Source organism: Sander vitreus, chromosome 17, assembly GCF_031162955.1.
Source record: "Sander vitreus isolate 19-12246 chromosome 17, sanVit1, whole genome shotgun sequence".
NCBI classification, from domain to species: Eukaryota; Metazoa; Chordata; class Actinopteri; order Perciformes; family Percidae; genus Sander; species Sander vitreus.
The window spans coordinates 2,858,603-2,882,472 of record NC_135871.1 but is presented as its reverse complement, the minus strand read 5'-3'; the positions used below and the strand labels follow the sequence as shown (position 1 = coordinate 2,882,472).

The 23,870-nt window shown below is 41.9% G+C and overlaps 1 protein-coding gene across 2 annotated transcripts in view; it reads left to right on the top strand.

The window, feature by feature from the left end:
• The first annotated feature begins 3,616 nt into the window (after positions 1-3,616).
• fancl (FA complementation group L) overlaps positions 3,617-23,870 on the top strand; it is a 36,008-nt gene continuing 15,754 nt past the window's right edge. The window contains exons 1-7 of one of the 2 annotated variants that reach the window (XM_078272342.1): positions 3,617-3,975; positions 5,176-5,234; positions 5,498-5,558; positions 6,139-6,195; positions 7,681-7,778; positions 19,654-19,750; positions 22,539-22,607. In XM_078272342.1, coding sequence (XP_078128468.1) covers positions 3,880-3,975; positions 5,176-5,234; positions 5,498-5,558; positions 6,139-6,195; positions 7,681-7,778; positions 19,654-19,750; positions 22,539-22,607 — 537 coding nt within the window. In that variant the 5' untranslated portion in view covers positions 3,617-3,879. The remainder of the gene's footprint in view (positions 3,976-5,175; positions 5,235-5,497; positions 5,559-6,138; positions 6,196-7,680; positions 7,779-19,653; positions 19,751-22,538; positions 22,608-23,870) is intronic. The other variant, XM_078272343.1, reaches the window with a different exon arrangement.

The window sequence follows — 23,870 nt, the reverse complement described above, 5'->3', positions numbered from 1 at the left end:
TGACGCCCTTTTTTTTTTTTTTTGCAAACTGGAATGCCATTAAAGCCGGCCGTGCTGCAAGCCTGCAGACTTTTTGCTCTCCGTGGCAAGAACGAGAGAGGGAGTCGAAGAGAAAGACAGAGAGAGAGAGAGAGAGAGAGAGAGAGAGAGAGAGAGAGAGAAAGAGGGAGGGAAGAGCGCTGCTGCTGCTCCCTTCTCCCACTGCCACAGTGCTGATGCATCGTATAAAACATCAACAACAGCAACAAAAAGCCTTAAATTGTTCCCATTTCCCTAAGAGAACAACAAAATGGCATTCAACACTTACCCTCTCCCAGACGTGAGACTCAGATTTAGTGTTCATTTGAGCCCAGTGTGCGTCACAACAGAAACCTCAGATATTCCTCCAAAAAAAAAAGAAAAGAGATGTGCAAAGAGAGGCAGTGAGCTTCCCCCGCTTTTGTTTGTGAGCCTGCCTGGCTAGGTTTCTCTATTTGCATCAGCTTTTCTTTTTTTTATTACAGCTTTGAAGCAGGTGGGTGACAAAAACATCAATCTCTCCAGGCACATTGTGCGGCGTGCACGCTTTGACACACTCCCCTCACCAGCTCTATATAGCTAGTATAATCACACATTCCTATTCTCTTCTCACAGCTCCACGAGAGTGAATACTGTCTCTCGAAAGGGAAACTGAAGGACAAGTGTGCATTGTTGCGGTGCGCTTTTGTTGTTATCATGTTTTGGATTGGATTAGAATGGGAATTTGCTATATCTCCAGAGTTCCATTTGCCATATGCTGAGGCAATTGTATGCTTGATGGTTGAGGATGACATTAGCTGGATGGATGGAAGTTAGCAACGGACAAAAAGCATGAGCCAGAACCATAAGGTGTTCATTTGATTGTTTTCCCCCTGTTCAAATCACCTAATGGCATTAGTTATGTTTTTGTGAAAACAGAGGTTATCTTTGGCCCGAACACGAACCCACTGGTTAAGACTAAAGGCCCGGACACACAGAGCCGATAATCGGCCGTTGGACAGTCTGGCGAGGTCAGTGACCCGAGTCTGTTCGGTGTGTTCCGTGTCGTTGTCCGTCCGAGGGGCCGTCGGCCTTCATTTTGGCCGATTTGATGTATAATCGGGCACTGCCGGCAGTCGGACTCAAACGACCCATCTGATTGGTAGAGTGCTAACCTGGAAACGGGGAGCGGAATGATCATGACTAGAGTCTCTTAAAATCTGACGAAAATCTTTTAAACTGACCTTTGTTGATCTGAAATGAAGACAGATTCAGCAACTGCACGGCCTATTTCTCTCTTAAAATGTTTTCAGAAACACGTTTTGGTGAACTGTCTTAGTACAATATGAGATCGTATTCTGAACAAGCCGCCATGACAGCCTGTCTTTGAATTTCCGGAGAAACCAGACCCACGTGGCGCGTTCGTCCAATCAGCTGCCGGTTTTCATTTTTGGGCGACAATACAGATTAGCGCCGCCTGCTGTTATGGAGCCGTATTGCGTCTCGTCGCTTTGGTGTGTTCCGAGGCACTTTTTTGACCAATTTGGGGAGACTGATCAACCCAACTGTCTTTTCTGCCGACGTTTGGCCGTCGGCTCTGTGTGTCTGGTCCTTATGGCTACGTTCAGACTGCAAGCAAAAGTCAAAAAAGTCAAAAAAGCCCAAATCTGAGGGCAGAGCCAGGCTAAGTTAGCCCTAGACACAGACAGTAAAATTAAAAACTTGACTAGGCCTCCAAAATGGAGAACAGTGATGGAGCAAGTCACTGGAGGGAGAGGGAGGTGTTAGACCTAATTAGTGTCTGGGGAGATACTTCAATTCAATCAAAACTAGAAGGATCATACCATAACCGCTCCATTTTTGAAAAAATAGCAAACGAAATGGAAGAACGGGGACACAGGCGATCGTGGCTGCAGTGTCTTCATTCTCCTCCTCCTCAGCACCTGCTCATTAATGTTCCGGCTGCCATTACACAAACATTTTGAAATAAAAGCGAAAATGCTTACTTCCTCCATAACCTCCCTAACTTTAGTGCAGCAGCGTGCTGCGTCTGATGTCATTCTTATTGTTCTTTTGGGCATGCGGGTCAGTTTGAAACCGCAACCAGTTCACACTGGAATCTGATATAGGCCACATTTTAAAAGGTATAATGTGAACAGCCTAACAAAAAATCTGATCTGAGTAAAAAATCTGAATGAAGCATTAAGACTTCGGTGTGAACGTAGCCTAAATGTCACGGCGACGTTAGCCAGACCTTCCTCCACAGCGCTGCGGAGGAAGGTCTGTCTAGTCCACACGGCATTTCTGGATGGTAGAAAAACCTGCTCTGGTTTATTGGCATTTCTTTAAACCAATCACAATCGTCTTGGGCGGCGCTAAGTGCCAGACGGAGCAACGGAGCCTCTGCAAAATAGCCTCTGGAAGGAACTTGTTTTGGTGGAACATGTACGTTCAAAAGTTGTGTTGGTCGTGCAACAGAAAACTCAGATTGGACAGATAGTCTAGCTAGCTGTCTGGATTTACCCTGCAGAGATCTGAGGAGCAGTTAACCATAGTCCTCAGAAATCCACCATAGTTGAGAACGCCAACACAAAGAAAGAGGAAGGTAACGGATATCCGGCCAAAAATGAGGGACATCCAGCGGAATTTCCAGAGGCACGGGAGCAATCCCGGAAATGAAATATCATCTTATTGCGAAGCACTTTGTGATTCTTATCTGTGAAAATTGACATATAAAATAAACGTTACTTACTTACTCATGTTAATGAATGCATTTGAAAATACTAAGGACTGGAATCATTCTCCATGTCTGCCACATACTAAAAAAGTGTGTTATTTAACTTTCAACTTTATTTACGACATAATTCCAAAAAGAAAAGTGAAAGTGAGACAGAAGTGACAAAGAAATGTAATGAGAGACATTCATAAACTGAAGATGACACCTAAAACAACTCAACATGACTATTATGAATTTGCATACATCCATATCCTTTGTTAGAAGGACACATGGCTTTATCCTATTAATTCTGTTGCAATTTCCTAGCTTTGGGCCACAAGTGAGCTCACTCTGCTTTTTACCTGATATCACATTTTATGGCATATTTTAGTAGAATAATTTGACTGTTCTGTGGTTATTCATATTCCAGTCAGTTTTCAGTCACATGTAGTCCCAACTTCTCTCTTTCAGGAACAACCTGGGTATCTTCCCACGCAGTTATTATAATCTGAGCAGGGGACAATGAAAGACCAGTCGAAAAAAATAACGTCTAGTAGCCTACAGAAAAGACAGAAGGGTAAAAGGAGCTTTAGAAGTTCCAAATATTGACTGTCAACTTCTCTCAAAAGTAATTTTTAATAATGCAACGTTCAAATGCCTATGTTAGTAACACAGTATTCTTTGGAAACTCTAAATCAGAGACTGAATTGAAGTGATTATGGTTATTACAAATAACGACTGGATGTGCTTTGTATCCACTGCAACAGTCAACGTTAAACAATGAAAATACAACCGAATGACGCGACAGTAAAAGTATTGATTCGTCACACCAACAAGCGCTTGATCAGATTTCCGATATTTTTATAAGTCACTGAAGGCAGCCGCGTGACGTCATCGGTTTTGTTTTTCATGGCGGGGTGTTGGGGTTTCAACATGGACTTGGTCCTGACTGTCGTCGCTAAAACCGAGTGACTTCTGGTGATTTAACAGCTTTAATTCACATATCTAAGTTCAAATGTTTGGTTCAGGCTGCTGAGTTATTTAAAAAAACAAACTTAAAAGCGCTGGTAGTTAGCTAGTCTATCCTGTCAGGCTTGCTAACGTTAGCTAAGGAAGCAGTTCCCCTGGTTTGACAGCTGGCTTAACGTTTGACTATTAACGTTAAGATGAGTGCGATGGAGAGTTCATTGGTAAAAGACAACCCACTGCTTTTACCTCTCAACAAGGAGAAAACTGTCTATGACGGATTCATCACAGTCCAGGTAAGTTAATGTGTGAGTGGGGTGCTTTTCCTGGTTAAAAAAAAACGATTCACCAAACTATATTAAAAAAAGAAGTCGATTTAATGACTCCTCGCTATATCGACACATTTACATAATTGGTAGAATATAACTACATACATTTCACGATTCTCTATGAAGCGCTGGTAAATTCGGCCTACTTGTAATTCTCGGGCACTTAAGAAACAAATGTTTTTGTCGAGTTTTTTGTGATTGAATGGCACACATTGATGTTGACGTCACAACGCACCGCTACGGTAACCCAAACTCTTTATATTGTTACATTTCTCAGTGGAGTTTGGCAGGCCACTACTGAGTCACTTTTAGAGGTTATTAACCCTTAAAGGGGCAAGCATAAATACATTTGATGGAAAAAGTATTAATTGCTATTTTTTTTATGTATCTTAATGACTTTTTTTTAATTTTTTTTTTTAAATATGATCTTATTTTCTAAGTTACACTCTGTATCTCCTGACATACATTGCCCATTTAGGGTAACATTTTGCATTGTATTCTTTTTATTATAGTTCATAATGAACTTTTAAAACATTTCATTAACAATTAATTAGCTACATAATGCAGCTGGCTGACATTTGCACATGTGACTGCTTTGGTCAAGTTAGGCCACTTTTAAAGGGGAACTATGCAGTTTATTTTTAGCTTAATTTACCTTAAGTGAACAGCTTCGGAGTTATTTTTTTTCGGGTTGAATGGTGGTCATCTCGTTTCCTCCTAGCGCCTGTGAGCGAAAAAACCACCCTTGCTACGTTCGGCCGGCGGGCCGCTAGCCTCAGCATCAGGAAGTATCGCGTGATATCAGGTCTTGCGATGTAACAAATTACTTTACAGCACTGCACACATCCAGGAACCGGCTAGCTATAAGAACAAGGTAGCGATGGAGTTTTTCACACTATCGTCATGACTGAGCCGGCAAAAAAGAAGCAGAAAGCTAGGAAAGCATTGTTCGGAGGGACAGAGAAAGAGGAAACGGCAGACTGACCGAGAGAGGAGTCAGCAGTTATATCTATTCCGAAGCTGTAGGGGGAGCTCTGTAGAGAAACCTGCGAGTAAAAAGCAAGAAAACAGCGAAGAAATTGCCAAAACTGCATAGCGCCCTTTTTAAAAATGTAATTTCTTTTTGTGCCTTTCATGTTATTTACAGCGATGCTATAATTCTTACAGGAACGGGACTTCAGATTGAGAATACTACTCCCACCAGATCGCCAATTTAAAGGGGCCAGGTATAAACTATCATCTCACCTTCTCGTTACAGGTTACCACCTTTCCCGGGCATATTGATGCTGTCAGAAAACCAGCTCCTTTTTACAAATGTATAGGCCTGCAACTAAAGACTATTTTCAAATCGATTAATTGACACATCTTTGCAGCTCTACAAATTTACATTCCAAAGTATGGAGGAGTATGCCACTGACTGCATGAACAGAAAATGTGTTTTGTTTCCTATTTTTTGTTGTCTGTGTAACCATTCATTTGATTCTTGTAGGCTGCACTGCTGTTGGCAGTTGAAACACCTGTTGCATGGGTATGAGCACATAGTGAAGCAGGTAAGCTCCACATGGATCCCCAAAGAAATACAACACAATTGTATTTTGCGGGAACAATTCCATCGCACTATTTTCTTTTTTTATTATTGTGTTGTGTCTGCCAGCTCTTATTGAGATCAGGTTGAAGATTGTTCTGTGTTTTATATATATATATATATATTTTTTTTTTTTTTGTGTCATGTCATTTTAGCTCCGTTTGTGTTCTCGGCATCGCGCCGCCTGGCATCCTTCTTGCACTCGGTGTCAGGCTCGCCTCACTCAGAAGGCAGAGAAAAAATATTTTCCGCTGTTTAATTAACATCGCCTGGAAAATGTCCCTATTTGTTATGCTGCCCCTCAGGGTTATTTGGATGAGATTGATATTTCACCCCGGGCTGCAAAGTTCATTATTTTCACAGCCTTTAAGCTATCATTAATTATTAAAGCCGGTGGCAGCCCCCATTAATCACAAACACTGTGTTTGATTTGAATGGCTGGCTAGAGGAAGAAAAGAAGGAAGAACAAAAAAAAAAACAGACACTGTCTCTTCATTATCCTCCCATTCAAGGGTGTCTCTTCTCTCTTGTTTGACTTCTCACAGAGGCTGCAGCAGTCGGCTGATCTTGTCAGTTTCATTCTGGAGCTAAAGACCATCTTGGTAAGGAGGAGAAAGACACAGCTGCTGGCACGGTCACTTTGACATTTTTGCTTTATGGACAGAAAGTAAATGGGGACCTTCAGGCACTATCAATAGCCTTGATTGTGAGGCATACATGTATGTTTTGTTAGATGAATGAAAAGTGTAACAACCTATGTGCTTGCTACCAAACAAAGGCATACGATTTGTCGGCCCTGATTCAGTGTTTCTGTATTTATTAGGGGTGGGGGTTAGGGCTGCACAATTAATTGCAGTTTTATCAAAATCACAATATGGACTAGCCTGGTCCTACCAGACTCCGGTCCATTAGCCTGGTCTCTGGTACGTTTCATTTGTACAGAGAGTCTGGCCTCTCTCCATTGACAAGTGTTAACTTCCTTGAAGGCGGGTACTCTGTTGAAGTTTAAAACTATTGGATCTGCCCAGAGCCACTCTGGTAGCCTGGCTCCGCCCTCCTACGTACTGTCTGGTAGGACCAGGCTAACAAGAGGGGAGAGAACAACAACTATCGGCTTAGCATCGCTAAGCGTTAGCCTTAGCCAACTCCTTCACCACTAACGGAGCGAGCTGGAAATTCTTACTGTTCCCGAACCCCGTGGAGGAGGAGGGCCACGACATCATGGCCACCAACACAACTCAGCAAAGATTGTTCTTGCTCGGGCTTTAACTTCTGGATATTTGGCAGCGTTGCCACAACGGACGGCATCTTTCTCCGCCGCCATTACGGAACTACAACTCAAACTAGCGCACGTCACGACCTCAACGTCATCGTTCTCAGCCACTCCCTCTGTTCGCTGATTGGACCGCCAAATATTTGGTCGGCGAAAACCCAAGACTATACCGCGAACCCAGACGGAGTACTGAAGGACAATGAAAATTGAGCGGAAGTACGTAGGAGGGTGGAGCCAGGCTAAATATGGACTAGTGCAATATCCAAATCGCAGAGGGGCGCAATATTTGTTAAAGGCAAAATATGTGTCGAACCAGATTATCAGACAGAAACCGGGAATCGCACGTATCGCGATTTTGTTGCGACAATTTGTAGAATCAATTATTTCCCCTAAAATCGGGATCTTTTTTTCTTCTTTTAACCAGTGATTTATCAAAAAACTAAATGTGTTTATATGGTATCGCCGACGGTGACTGCATCACATCTGTTTCCAGCAAAACAGAGGGAGAGTGCAGAAAATCCATGTAATGTGCTTTTTTACAAATGCCATAAATGTCAGACTGACTGACTGACATGTGATGGGCATTCTTTTTAGAAAACAATAAATTTTTAGAAATGTCTAATGTTCTATTGTCGCCAGAAGTGCACTGTTCAACTTTTGTTTTTTGTAAAAGAAGGAAAAGAAAATCACAATACTATTGAAGTGTATTTATGTTGTGTGCCTTTAGAAGAAAGATAAAGATAAAGATGCAGAGCGGTGAAGTTGTGATATGATGTGCAAAAAAAATGAGAATCGTCCTCTCTGTCTGTTGCAGGAAGTTGGTCTGAAGAGCCATCGGGAGTGCCGCTCCATCCCTCCTCCACAGTATTACTCTCAGCTCATCTCTGAGATGGAGACCCTTGGGTGGGGCAAGTAAGTGACTTCTAGGAGCACTAACACTGTATCTGAAACCAGATGTTTAGGGAGCAGGAGCCAGTGATGAAGCCTCGTGAAGCATCAAAACCTTTCCAGCAAATTGGTGCGCAAGAAGGGCTCATTTCTCAGGGCTTGGTTTTACCCACGATACCACCGGTCGGTCAAAGAGTGGAAAAGAGGCAGATGCATCACTGGAGGTGTGACGAGCTCAAAACGCGACAAGATTTCTCGTAGAGTTCGCGATAACCATAGTCCTTAGAAATCGCGATATCAGAGCAGCAGCCAGCGTGACGGAGGAGTCTGACTTTGACCTCGAAATTAGCAGAGAAGATCAACGGAGGTGTTTCTTCAGTTTTTGTGGAGCCGGCACAGCGCTGTGATAACGTCAATTTAGCCGTTATCTCAACGTGAAACTGCTAAAAGTACTAAAAGTAATAATGACACTTTATGATCCATTATTGTGTAACAGGGCCGCACACACCTCCCCATCCCCTTCACCATACCTAGAGATTGGCATGGTTGTATTTCAGTTAGCCTAATAGCTGGTTTGATTTGCATGGAGAGATGATTTTATGGAAAGTACCCCATGCCAATCTCTAGGTATGGTGAAGGGTATGTGATGATGTGGGGGGGGGGGCTATTTTAATTCCAAAGGCCAAGGGAACTTTATCAGGATCATAGTATCCTGGATCCATGAAATAACTGGCCTTTCAAAATAAACATCTGCCTGCCTCTATGGGAATTTAACATAGGGGTGTACTGACTTATGCCCTCTGTATTTTAAGGAAGAACATTTATTTATTTACGATACATTATTCATTCACAAAGAAAATTGGTGTCCTTAAAGGTTGGATTTTTTTCTCTTTTTTTTTTTTAATTAAGGCATTAAGATCAATTTCCAAAAGATGTTTTGTTTTTTTTGGGGTTTTTTTCTCTTTTTAGTCAACTTTAGCATGGGTTCATTAACTTATGAGTGCCACTGTAAATAGAAGACTGTCCTATTTTTACACTTGTAGAGCAGATCTCCGCGCTGCTCCCGTGTCCGGTGTAGCCAGTATTATTGATTATAGTGGAAACCTAGTGTTGGAACGTCTGCTCCGCATACCAGCCCTCTAGTTAAAATAAACTGAACTTTTAAGGCGAGGAACGAGAGTCGAATTGCCTGAATGTGTGAAAACGGCTCTATTTCGCGCATCCCGGGGGTCGTTTTTGGGGGGGGGCGGGCCGCTAGCATGTAGCTGCATGCGACAATGTTAAATTCGCAGTGGCTTTAAAAAAAAAAAACCACTACAGTCCTGCCGACCTGGAGCAGATGACCAGTCATGGAAGGCCGGCTAAGTGTTGCGTAACACTGGAAATCTCAACGTTTTAGCTCACGGGGATTTTTCTTAAATACGTTTACCTCGTTATTTGAAAATCCGAAATTATAACATTGTAGATATGACAAATGAGAGAATACGGAAAAGCATATTATGTCCACTATAATCAAATTGCATAATCTTTGTTTTTATTTAAACACGACACAAAAAACATACAGTTTGCAACATGAACATATCCACACACACACACACACACACACGCAAATCAATAAAAGGTGACACAGTGACCGCAATATTCAAAGCCATACAACAAAATAATAACCAAATAGTTGAGATAATGAACATATGTATAAATGACATCACCATAAGCCCATCCTACACGTCTCTCCCCATCAGTGGACACCCGTATGTTATATGTAATCCAATCCAAACACTCAATTCTTCCTCCCAACTAAAGCATCGTGCTGTGACCTGTGAGTGAAGTTGACTGCTAGTTGTGTTGGCTTGTTACCGGGCCGAGCCTAACCAGAGCTGTCATGCACGCTAAGTTATGCCTCCTGTTTCTTACAATGTGAGAGTTTGATTAGAGTCTGCGTCATGTTTAATCCAGCTGAGACTGTGCTGTCCCCTGCACGCCGCATCGTTGTCAGTCTTCATTAGGCCTGTAACAATTATTACATAATTGTCTAATCGCAATATTTTTTTAAGTAATCGCCGTTTCTTTGTGTAACCGCCATGAATTGCTAACATCAGTCAAGGTCCTAAGGGGTGTGACTGATGCTTTTGTTAATTTAATGTTCATTTAAGAAAAAGACGTGCCAGGTGGAATCTAGGGATAACTACTGCAAATCTGCAGTTGTTTCGGTCCGTATTAGAAGTAGTAGTAGTCTAAACGTAAATGGTCCACATGGACATCCCTAAACAATGTCGAGTCTGGTTCAGACATGATCTCTCGGCTGAAACGAGGGATGGGAAGCGAGGGAAACAAGTGAGCGAGAGCACATGAGAGGGGGATTGAAGTGAACCCGAATCTTAGGGTTATTTGGTTCCTTATTCCAGCGTGGATGCTAAAACTCTCAGCAGCACTCACATTTCACGTTCTATACGCTGCTGAGCATTAATTGGCCTCGGTGCAAGATTTCAAGCATGTTCAAGCAAGAATCTATTTTTCCAACACATTCATTTCACAAAGTGCATCATCAGGTCCATTTCATTTGTCCAGAGAGTCTGGCCACTCTCCATTGACAAGTGTTAACTTCCTTGAAGGCGGGTACTCTGTTAGAAGTTTAAAACTATTGGATCTGCCCAGAGCCACTCTGGATCTGCCAGAACCAATCGCTAACTTTTTAGTCGTGACGTCGGCTTAGCATCGCTAGCGTTAGCCAACTCCTTCACCACTAACGGAGCGAGCTGGAAAATCAAACTGTTCCCGAACCCCGTGGGGAGGAGGGCCACAACATCATGGCCCCCAACAAAACTCAGCAAAGATTGTTCTTGCTCGGGCTTTAACTTCTGGATATTTGGCAGCGTTGCCACAGCGGACCGAATGGCTTCGCTCGCATCTTTCTCCGCCGCCATTACGGAACTACAACTCAAACTAGCGCACGACCTCAACGTCATCGTTCTCAGCCACTCCCTCTGTTCGCTGATTGGACCGGTAAAGATTTGGCTGGAGAAAACCCAAGAATATACCGCAAACCCAGACGGAGTATTGAAGGACAATGAAAATTGAGCGGACGTACGTAGGAGGGCGGAGCCAGGCTACCTTAAAGGGACAGCTCACCCCAAAATCAAAAGTACTTATTTTTGTTCCTCTTACCTGTAGTGCTATTTATTAATCTAAATTCTTTTGGTGTGAGTTGGCCAGTGTTGGAGATGTCAGCCGTAGTATAATGGAACTGATAATGTAAGTATAATTGAACTAGAGATAATCCACAGACCTGGTTGTGTGCATTTTCATGTAGGAACTATTTTCTTTATACCCGTTCAGAGTACGGATGTCTGAATGTCTTCCTGCTTAGCTAGCTTGTAGAGATTAGCCCCTGATCCCCGAGGGGAACAATTAAGTATTCTGATTCTGATGGTTTATAGCTCACCTGACCTAGCTAACGCCACAGGTCAGCCAAGGAGGACGCCATTAATGTTGACATCTTTTCGCTCAAGCCTCTCGTCCATGACTACGCTTCCTTTTGGGCGGCAAAAGTTCCTACCACTCACAAACAGGTCTGTGGATTATCGTGAGTAACCGGGGAATGGTTTCTGGAAAGAGACATTGCTGTTTTTTTCTTCTTTTAAGTGCTTCAAGCACCACAAGTGGAGTGGCATCTAGTTGCATTATGTTGGAGAGAAAGCAAACATCTCTACGCAACGTGGCATCATGACTTTGCGTAAACGTACACGCCACTTTCCTAAAGCCAAATGGCGTGTTATCTGTACACATTTTGAGCGATCCACGTGTATGTCTACGCTGTATACAGCGGATGTAAACATACACACCACTAGAGATGGCCCGATACCATTTTTTGCTTACCGATACCTGAACTTGCGTATCGGCCGATACCGAGTACCGATCCCATACCAGTGTGTCATATATTTTATTATGTTTTAACAACTGTATACTACTATCCCTGTATGGATGTGATATTATTTCTATCTTTGTTGTCGGTCTGGCTCAGGTTAAACTCTTTGTGAAACATGAACAAACACAAACAATGACCGCCCCAGAACTTTCTTTTATTATGTAGTTTGACACTCAGTTATAACGGAAAAAGAACTTAACTAAACTACTTTAACGTAGATTTTCTTTAGGGCTTTATTACGTGGTATCGGATCGGTGCATGAACTCCAGTACTTACCGATACAGATACCAGTGTTTTAGGCAGTATCAGTGCCGATAACGATACTGGTATCGGCACATCTCTACACACCACATGGCGTCGCCACGTGCCGTGTTATCGCGAGAACGTGCCGTGCTATCGTGAGAACAAAGCGTGTAAAAAAATAAAAAATACGACGGTGACCAACGTCACACGCTTAGGGAAACAATAAACGGTTGGGTTTAGGAAAAGAACACTGGGGAAGGCTTTATTAAAAAAAGAAAAACGGTTGACAAACGCCACAAGCGGGACGCGAACTCGGCCCTCCTGGGTGAAAGTCCTGTGTTTGACCCATCCGTCCTTTCATACAAGTCGCTACAGCGATAATTCACATGTAATGTAGGTCAATGGAGGCCACGAAAAAAAAAAATTATGCGTCTTGATAACGCGCAAAAACGGCATACGAATTGGCGTGTCATACATACGCCACTTTGTGAGATCAGTCTGCTCTACGGCAGATATCTCCAACAGATGAGCTGTAGATGTAACTATGATCAGTGTCACAACAATAAACTACGCTGCAATGCTACAGAAGGAATCGCCACTAAATGTGAATAGTTCAAATCGGCTTACAGTAAGAAACCATCAAGAATAATTCACAATCACATCCCCACTTGCATGGTCCCACGGTACTCTGGAAGTCATTTGCCTGCAGAGTTGCAGATATCAACTCTGTGCTTTTCCTGTTCTCTGTAGAAGCTACATAGGAATGTAACTACTTACATTTACTCAAGTACTGTACTTAAGTACAAATTTGAGGTACTTGTACTCTGAGTCTTTTCGCCACTTTCTACTTTTACTCCACTACATTTCAGAGGACATATTGTACGTTTTACTCCGCTAATTAAGATTTTTGCACACAAAACACATGTAGTTAATAAAATACTATGTATCATTATAAATGAAACTACCCAACATTATATCGGCCTACAATCCAGGTGAAATGATTAGACCGTTAAACACCAAACTGTTTTGATCGTTTCCAGATTCTAAAATGTGAGCATTTTTCTGCATTGAGTATACTTTAACTATTAATACTTTAAGTACATTTTCCTGATGATACTAACATACTTTTACTTAAGCAACATTTTCAATGCAGGACTTGTAACAGTGTATTTTTACAGTGTGGTATTAGTACTTGAATACTAACTGAAAACTTCTTCCCCCACTGCTGTACACCTCAGAGTTTGTAGGCCAGAATTAGGCAATAGGCAACTCACTAGCCAAGGCAACCGTAAGGTTATTAATATAGATGTTTTTTGGCTTTTCATGTATTTTCCCCAGAGGTAAGATTAACATACCGAGGTGTATATATGGCTAGAAACCTCTGGTGCTTTAAACAGCTTTATGCACCAGTTCCTGTGTTTTTTTTTTTCTCCCCTAGCAGTGTAAACTGATTGGAGAGCCTGCAACAACACAGGTCCACATTAACAAATGGCTCCTAATGACTTCCTTATTTTTAGTTATTGAGTTATAGTTAAATCCAGGTCACATTTAATAACTCTCAGCCCACGCGCGCTGACAGGCCCAGCTAATACTGTTGTCTCCACTCATCAAGGAGAGAAGGATTGGGGGGGGTGGTGGTTAGTGGGAAGATATCTGTTCTCCCCCAGCTCGGATTAAGCCTCGACTACTACACTCATTTTCCACTTTCCTATTAATGACCACGGCTACAATTATGATATTAGCAAAATGCAAATGGCCCTAATTGAAGACTCTCAGGTTTTAATAGGAGAAGGGGGGAGGTATGCTTTATGCCGAAAATGGGACCAACATCATTTTCAGTGTCGTGTTACAGTTAGGAGGCATTATACGCAGTGGGCCTCAATCTCCAAAGCACTCGAGATTCGCTTAGCGTCTTAATTGGTATGGGCCGTGCTAATAGCCACTAGGGGTTTTCAGCTGTAATTCTGTCTACTGATTGGGCCAGGTAAGTGAGTCTTTCTCTCTCTGTGTGTGTGTGTGTGTGTGTGTGTGTGTGTGTGTGTGTGTGTGTGTGTCTCTCCATTCCTGCATGTGAGAGTGTGGTCATCTTAATTGGCGGGAGATGGCATACCATGTGTTAATTAATGGAAAATGAGGTCAAGTAGGTCAGCCGCCATCACTCGGTGGCCCACCGAACGCGGCCCTGGAAGCTCCGGGGCTCATTACGGGCACAGCTGCATGTTCACAGCCTCTTGGTGTACGTACCAAGTCTCCTCTTATCACAGTGTTATCACTCTGTCACATTGTGTTGCTACTCTTGTGAGGCCAGTTATAGCAGCTCTCTGGCAGCAGGGTGGGGCCAACCAGGCCCAGGGCCGAGGGATTAGACGCTAACATGGATTTTTTTTCTTGTTTTTTTCTTTTTCTATATTATTAGGCCAGCTAGTAAATTACTCCTATAATCATGGGATGTAAATGCAAACAGAAATAGTATTGGAATTTAAGCAGTTACGTCCAGTAAGTAATGAAAATGTCCTGGTTAGCACAGACAAACCAGGCTGATTAATATATATATATATATATATATATATATATATATATATATATATATATATATATATATATATATATATATATATATATATGTATATATGTATGTATGTATGTGTGTGTGTGTGTTTGGGGGGGGTGGGGTGGGGGTGTTTGTTCTCTTGATTTACACATACATTGTGTGCATGTGACTTATGTCGTCCTCCACTTTCCTCTATTGTACCTCGTGCGTGCCATCATTTCGCCTGTGAATTTCTCATGCAACACACACAAGCAGTACAGTACACATGTTGATCTCACCCTTCATTAATCACTTTGTCGACACACCCAAAAAAAAAAAAAAAGTATTCCGAGACACGCGCACGCACACGAGCACAAATGTGCGTGGTGTGCACTGTCTGGAAGCATCTCACTTGGCTGTGGAGTTGCAAATGGGATGCTCTCATCAGTCTTCGCAGCAGGACGTCTGACGGTCACGCTGTTTCCATCACGGCCAAGTAGGGGCGGCAGCCCTTCCCTGTTATCCTGAGTGTGAGACCTCAGAGCAGGGGAGATGGAAATGTGTGTGTCAGTGATCCACCGATGAGACTTTTTCACTGCCGATACGGTTTGTTAAAGTTGGTCCATACCGAGTACTGGTTGGACTTGTTCTCTTAATACAGAGTGAAAAAAAAAAAAGTGGTATAAGTTACATTGTATCTGCTTTATGAAATACAAGTGAATATCTTTTATCATGAGATTTTTTTAAATTTTTTTATTCTGCCCATGTTTTATTTAAAACTTCACAGCCTTACTGGCTTGCTTTTCCTTAACTCTTTCACATCCACTGTAGATATCGTACTAAGGTATACTCTGTCATTCATTGTACTTGCATGATTTTTACAGCACACTTTGTTTTTGAAAATGACCATAATGACTGAGAAGGTCAAAGTCTAATCTACAATAACATTGGGTTGGGCTCCAATAGGTTCCATTTAAGGTTTAGTTTCCATTTGATAAAATATCTGGATTCACTAAGCTTCATCTTTTTTTTTTTTTTTTGTTACTTACTGTAAGAGCAATGTGGAATACAGTTAGGGGGCTCCTCATTTTTAGCCACTGCTGATTGCTGCTTACCCTACAGTTAAAATGCCGAACATCACCGGCCGGCCGATTATATCAGCTGTAGTTCATTTAAATGAGTTCCGTCACAGATAAAATGAAACGTGACTGTTTACTGTTTAATGTGCTGTCTATTTTTGGGTGTCTGCACACAGCCAAAGATTGGTTGGTGTCTTTTTGTAGTTCAACAAGACCCAACAGTGTTGCAACTCTTCTCTAGAGAAATAATCTATCTGATTGTGTTGCATCAATTTCAGGAGAATTTCCCAGGTTAACATTCAGGGAAAACCATAGTGTTTTTGCCTTCTCAGGCAACTAAAGGTGAATACAGGTGTTGAGTTTTACTTATTTTTTAACTGTAGTTGCTTGCGGATTAAAAGCGGAAACCTAATTTGCTTTGATTAGGTATACAGCATGATTTGGATCCAACAAGATTCATACTTGATTTGGATTGGATAAAGTGCTATCTAACCCGACTCAAAACTAGGGCTGCACAATTAATCACAATTGTATTGAAATAGCAAAATGGACTAGTGCAATATCCAAATTGCAGGCGGGGTGCAATATTTGTCAAAGGCAAAATATGTGTCAAACCATTCTGAATGAAGTATTGTGGTGCTGCAGAGATAGCCTGGTCCTACCAGACTCTGGTACGTTTCATTTGTACAGAGAGTCTGGCCACTCTCCATTGACAAGTGTTAACTACCTTGAAGGCGGGTACTCTGTTGAAGTTTAAAACTATTGGATCTGCCCAGAGCCACTCTGGTAGCCTGGCTCCGCCCTCCTACGTACTGTCTGGTGGGACCAGGCTAACAAGAGGGGAGAGAACAACAACTATCGGCTTAGCATCGCTAGCGTTAGCCTTAGCCAACTCCTTCACCACTAACGGAGCGAGCTGGAAATTCTTACTGTTCCCGAACCCCGTGGGGGAGGAGGGCCACGACATCATGGCCACCAACACAACTCAGCAAAGATTGTTCTTGCTCAGGAATTAACTTCTGGATATTCGGCAGCGTTGCCACAACGGATCGCATCTTTCTCCGCCGCCATTACGGAACTACAACTCAAACTAGCGCACGTCACGACCTCAACGTCATCGTTCTCAGCCACTCCCTCTGTTCGCTGATTGGACCGGTTAAGATTTGGCCAGAGAAAACCCGCGAATATACCGCAAACCCAGACGGAGTATTGAAGGACAATGAAAATTGGGCGGACATACGTAGGAGGGCGGAGCCAGGCTACTGCAGAGACGTCCCGGGCAAACAAATCATGTCCTACAGACTAAAGAAAACAGATGGTACAGATCCTTGCATAAGTCGCACTATTTTATACGTTTCAATGAAAATGAGAATAACAATAAAACAGTTTATTTTATTTATTTATTTCAGGTTTATTTATCAGGGACAATGCACACTATTAATTAGGGCTGGGCAATATATCGATATTATATCAATATCGTGATATGAGACTAGATATCGTCTTAGAGTTTGGATATGTTAATATCGTGATATGACATGAGTGTTGTCTTTTACTGGTTTTAAAGGCTGCATTACAGTAAAGCGATGTACTTTTCTATTATTTGCCTTTTCCCCACTTAGACATTATGTCCACATTACTGATGATTATTTATCTAAAATCTAAGTGTGAAGATATTTTATTAAAGCACCAAGCGCAATAGTCAACCCTAGAATATCACTGCAATATCGATATCGAGGTATTTGGTCTAGAATGTCGTGATATCTGATTTTCTCGCCCAGCCCTACTAATAATACATAAAAGTAAAATGTGCCAGAATTAGCATGGAGGCTATTTTACATCCGCTGTCCCTGGACTGGTGGTATGGGAACATGCAGTGATTTACTCAGCTGTCATGACTGAAATGGGGTTAAAGAGAAACAGATTTTCTAATTGAGAGAACCGCCATTCTTTTATTCATGTGTTCTGCAAATCACCAGCACTTTGTTTCACAGATTCAACTTATTCTTATTTATTGATTCGATCATTTGGATGCGTGTCACTTCCTTCACTTGCATAGTTCTATTAACCGGTCATGCTTGACATATTTGTGCATTTATTGCTGTTTAGCAGTAATGGGTATTTTATGGGCCTGCACTCTTTGTAAATGTGTACCTGAGGATATAAAGTAACCTGGGTCTTGTCTATTCAAGAAGTTCTATGCGGCAGCTAGATTATTTTTGGCCTGATAGGTAACGTTAATATCGGCACTAGGGCTGCACGATATGAGGAAAATAAGCGATATACGATAATGTTGTTGAATATCGGGATAACCTGCATTTAAACCGATATGAAAGTGTACTCAGCTCTGCATTTCTGCTGCTTTCCATATTCTGCTAAAAGACAACACATTGCTTGTTGAATTTAAAACAAATGAAGGGAAATCATTTCCAACATTATTTTATTGAACATTCAATTGACTATAAAAGGCACCACTAAGAGAATGACAGTTCCATTTTAAAGTGCAGTTTTTTACTGATATTTTCCTTCAACTAACCTGTGTCTTTAACGCGATGTGTTTATTGCGCCAGTTGATATCGCAATGGCAATTTAAAAAAAAATGATATATTGTGCAGCCCTAATCGACACTGACGTGTGTGTGTGTTACAAGGAGCAAATAGGACAATGTGTTTGCAAGATCTTAATATGCAGATGGTATTAGAGAGAGATGGGGTGGTTGGTGAAATTGAGTGGGAGCAGAGATGTATCAGGTCAGCATGCAAGAACAAGAGGAACAGAGTCGAATTGGGGGTGATCCTGATATTGTGTCTGTCTGTGTGTTTGTAGATAGTGCCCCATGTGACACTTCGGCACCGTTGCCCTTCGCTGGCGTTTGATTGCAAGTGTGTGTAAGCGAGCAGACAGTTTAACGAATCGGGCACATTGGAAACCGACTCCCATCATTCCATCACTTCCCTAAGTGTGTGTGTGTGTCATTTCTGAGCACACTGCTCACATCACTCCTCTCTAACACACTCCATAAATCCTCAGCAGATTTACAGCCATGCCAGCCTCGGTACAGAGCGTCCATCGTAATGTACTGTAAATCTGGAGAAAGGACCGGCCAAATCCTTTTGTCTCCGATCGGTCTTTTGTCCTGCGGTCTCAGTGGACTAGAGAAGGTCTTGAGAGGGGGAGGAAGTGACTCCTTCATACTGTGCTGGAGCAGCAGTAAATCTGACAGTGGTGTTGGTGCACGCTCGGGCCACATCACTGTTTTGTCCTCAGCCTCAATAGGTTGTAATTAGCAGAGGAAGAAAGGGTCTGATTTACTGGTTGACTCGAGCTTGAAAATGTGAACCCATCTTAAGTTCACAGAGAGACCCATCCTTTTATGGGAGCTTGAATCCGCCCCCTGTAACTGCTGAAAGTCGTGATGGTAGTGTCGCCTGTGTCTTGGCCAAAAGATCGCTCTTGAACACACCGCAAAGACTACAGCCGACGGCCGACTAGCACGTATGTTCTACGCCTGCGTGCAGTGTTGTTGCCGAGTCATCAGCTGTCGAGTCTCAAGTCCCCAGCGTTCGAGTCCGAGTCTGTGTTGAGTCCGAGTCGGGTCACCATTACCTGAGTTCAAGTCCAAGTCATCAGTGTGCGAGTCCAGAGCGATTACTACTGTGCAGTTAGCACAGTGTACGTCCAGTCAGTACAGTATGTGTGCTTACAGTTATATTAGAAAGCATCAAGTCCAGGGTGTTCTGTGGTGACTCAGGATGAAAATAATGCTCCCAAGCATCAGCATGATTGGTATTGTTATTGGTTTTCCTAACCGTTATATTCCTCCATTAGCGCTTTTAAAAAGGCACTTGCTGGAGAAGAATGCAGATCAGAATTTCGAGAAGAAAAGCCTGTAGTTATGTCTTACCTGTTTTTGGGGGCGTACATGTGGAGCTGTAGCCTGATGTGCTGTAATGCCACTGTTTGGTACCCAGAGTGATAAATCTAAAGGCAGAGTTGATGTCTCAATGTGCTGTAATATCTCTGCTGCTGTGATTAATGATGGATGATGGCTGCTGTCAGTTCCCAGTGTTGTGTACCCTTTTCTCTGTGAATGTAAGTTGATTTATTGTGTATGTTTGTCTCCAGGCTGCTCTTCATAGACACAGAGTTCCGAACGTTGAGACTGAAGGCGGAGGACTCCTGTGGAAGGCAGCACGTTCTCACTATTAAACTCAAGTCTAAGGTAAGACACAGACACACACAGACACAGACACACACACACACACACACACAGAGACACACAGTTTACTGTAAGGACTGGATCATTTCCACACAGAAAATTACTCATCATCGAATGGAATACTCTGCAGCTTGATGTTGACCTACAGCCAATTCAAATCCAAACAGGCCGACTTCACCAAACGCATTTGGGATGTTCAATTTGCTGATAGAAAATCAGTGATTTACATCTGCACCCCTAAATCTAGGTCAAACTGGAGAGGGTGTGGAGAGACATGATAACCCGCTGTGACTGAGATGTAGCACAGATAAAACATCTCCACATAGACCTCAGCATGATGGAAAACCTTCCTCTGTGCATAGAGAAAAAGCGATACACCCACACTCATCTGCATAGCTGCTGTCTTTGCTCGCTGCTATTGAGAGAAGTACACAAACCTTTTACCTACTGTAGGTAGACGTAAATGTAGGCTGGGGAAATAGCAGTGTAATACAGAGCGTTTGAGATGTTTCCATGTCACAGATCTCCAAATTGTCAGGTAAGAGGTGACAAGGAGGCGTGTTTAATGACATTTTGTCCCAGGAAAACACAATGGCTTTGGTTTATTTTTGAAAATTAGAATTGTAGATGCATCTAGACCGGACGCTAGAGATGTCAGGGAGTACTAATTGTGCTAATAGTAACTCCCTCGAATAGGCTCAAGGATCGCCACGAGTCCAAGGGCCATATTGTAAGAACACTACTCTACTAAAGGAATAAAATGTCAGTACCGTCAGAGATTATTACCTCGTGTTAACCCTAAAGGATAATTGGCTCTAATTTTCATCGGTTCTATGAGTTATGACAATATTGTACAGAGTTGTTGCTGAGATCTGAGAACAGGGAAATTGCTTCAACAAAGTGTTGGGAAAGAAACCGGAGCAGCAGTCAAAACAAAAATAAAAAATTTCAGTAGTCTCTCATTGCCCAAGAAAAATGTGCTCATTGTATAGGTTAAAAGTACTCTTTCCTAAAATCTCGGTCAGAACGGAGCTTCTAGTAGCTGGCAGGAGTGTTAGTATCTCACAGTGGGGCTGCGTATTCTAGGCATGGTGAGCTGGTGCTTACCTAAGCCCAGATGACATCCACCGGGGGGGGGACCAGGGAGGGTGGTGGGACCCCACTCTGTGTCCACCTGCCCACCTGGCCCTCCTCACCCCCTATCTGGCATCGGGGTAAAAATAGCTTGGAGTCTTACCTGCGCTCCAGCTGCTTCCAACCAGATCCAGCGCCAGGTCATGCCTCAGCAGGCCCAGCACTGGCATGGACACACAGGGGCTTGGATGGTGGGGGGGAGGGGAGTTAGAGAGGAAGTGCATGGGGAGAGAAAGAGCAAATCTAGCTCATATGTACCAACCAAAGCTTCTTATTAAGGGCTTAAGGATGTTTTGGCAACATATTTAAAATGACCAGCACCCCTGTCAGGGTTAACTGTACATTCTTTTTTATTTTCTCTGCTGTCCATTTTTCTTTTTCGAATAAAGATGACAGGAACTTAACACAGTTTGGGATGGAACTCGTTTACATAAAACAAAGGGTGGTACGATTGGGGAGGACTTGAAAATAGATGTGAAAATATTAATAAAAATCATACTATTGACAAAGAGAACAGAAGGGGAATCTTCAAACAACATTAACTTTACATTCTTAAATAAAAGACGGTATTCAAGGAATAAGCATGAACAAATAGTCAGGTTGCTAATAAAGGCCAGGCATGAAATAATAGGAAGCTGTGGAATTACCTTTATATTATAATGGCTAGGGGTGTGACGATACCCTCAACTCACGATACGATTCAATTCACAATTTTAGGTTCACGATACGATTATCGGACACAATCAGTTGAAGACAAATGACTGAAAAATGTTCCTTAATTTACAGTGGCAGTCATAAGTTTATGAACTCATGCTAAAGTTGACTAAAAAGAGGAATAACAATAATCATAACCTAGAGATTGGCATGGGGTACTTTCCATAAAATCATCTCTCAATGCAAATCAAACCAGCTATTAGGCTAACTGAAATACAACCATGCCAATCTCTAGGTATGGTGAAGGGTATGTGATGATGTGGGGGGGCTATTTTAATTCCAAAGGCCAAGGGAACTTTATCAGGATGCATAGTATCCTGGATCCATGAAATAACTGGCCTTTCAAAATAAAAGTCTGCCTGCCTCTATGGGAATTTAACATAGGGGTGTACTGACTTATGCCCTCTGTATTTTAAGGAAGAACATTTATTTATTTACGATACGTTATTTATTCACAACGAACATTGGTGTCCTTAAAGGTTGGATTTTTTCTCTTTTTTTTTTAATTAAGGCATTAAGATCAATTTCCAAAAGATGTTTTATTTTTTTTATTTTTTTGTCAACTTTAGCATGGGTTCATTAACTTATGAGTGCCACTGTATATAAACTGTGCAAATCAACTGATGTGTGTATTAAATAACAAAGATTGAATAAAGAATGAACAACTAGATTTCTAAAACAAATCCGTCCTCCAAATAACAAAATAAATAGAAGAAAAAAAGAAAAAAAATCTCTTCAAATAAACATACGAGGTCTGAAGCCAAACAAGTGAATCAGAAGTACATCAGAACGGACATTTCAAAATAATACATTTTAAAGCTGTAATTGTAATACCATAATACCGTGAAACTGTCTGCTGACATGACCGATCGTCGATCTTTTACTTTTAAAGGAGGTCTTGATTTAAGATACATAACTGTCTTATTATCGTTTCCACCCATAGCACCCTGCAGAGGCTCCTGAATGCTCAGCTGACCTGCCGGTCCCTCTGGCCATGACGTGGACTCCACAGGTATGCACATGTGTGCACAGATACACTATCCACCAACTATTCCTCCATACCTACACTTTATTTTGAAATGCTGAATAGAAACAAAGAAGTACTTTGGGTTCATACAACACTCAATTAAAAGTTTGACACAATGGCCAAGCTACTGTGTGTGTGCTGTTTTGAATGACTAACCTTTATTTCGTGCAGCTTGTGAATAAGGGGTGGGGGAAGAAAATCAAATGCGTCGTGATTATTGTTTTCTGCGCCGGTTTTTAAAATGAATTATTTATATTTTTTTTATTATTTTTTTGCCAATGATTCACCTAAATATTTTCTGCTTTAAACGGTATCGCCGACGGCGACTACGTCATATCCGTTATCTGACCAAAAGCAGAAAATGCAGAAAATCCATCTTATGTACTTCTTTATGAATGAAATAACAGACACAGAAATGTGATGTGCCTTCTTTTTAGAAAACAATTCAGGTTTTTTTGTTTGTTGTTGAAACGTCTCATGATATATTGTCTCCATAAGTGTATTATTCAACTTTTGTTTTTGTTAAAGAAGTCAAAGAAAATCTCAATAATATTGATTGGCAGTAAATGAAAATCACAAAACAAATCTAATCGGCGCCCATGTATCGTGGAAGAATCGAATCGGGACAAAGGCATATCGTTAAATCCCCAAGAGGCTACATAAAAATGCACAAAAAATTACTAATGTCCATTGGATGTTAATGTAATACAAATACACTTGACTCATCCTGCATTGCATAATTCGACCAAACATTTCTCCCCCTGCTGTATTTATACGTTTTATTTCAGCCCCTCGAATTGAGTCTACTCTAATTGGCATAGAACTGTTTTGATGTGAAACCAGCTGTGGGATCTTTGTATCTCTTTGCTTCCTCGTTATTGTTGTTTGCCGTCTTGCTTCTTTCACTCTGGCTCTGCTTTTCATCTCTGTCACTGCCTCAGTCTTTTTGTCACTTACTCACACACACATACACACACGCGCACATACACACATACACACGTCTTGTTTTGGGGGTTTTTCACAGTCACACCCACCGTTGCTTGTCCATCATAAAAAGTACTGCTATGTATCTGAGCATGCACTGGACCATTCCTAGTGTTTCAAATGTGTGTGTGTGTGTGTGTGACAGTCTAGGCAAATCAAAAAAAAAAATCAGAGAGAGGAGAGAACAGTGAGAAAGAGAATTTGAGCAGAGAGAGAGAGTGTGTGTGTGTGTGTGTGTGTGTGTGTGTGTGTGTGTCGTTGAGC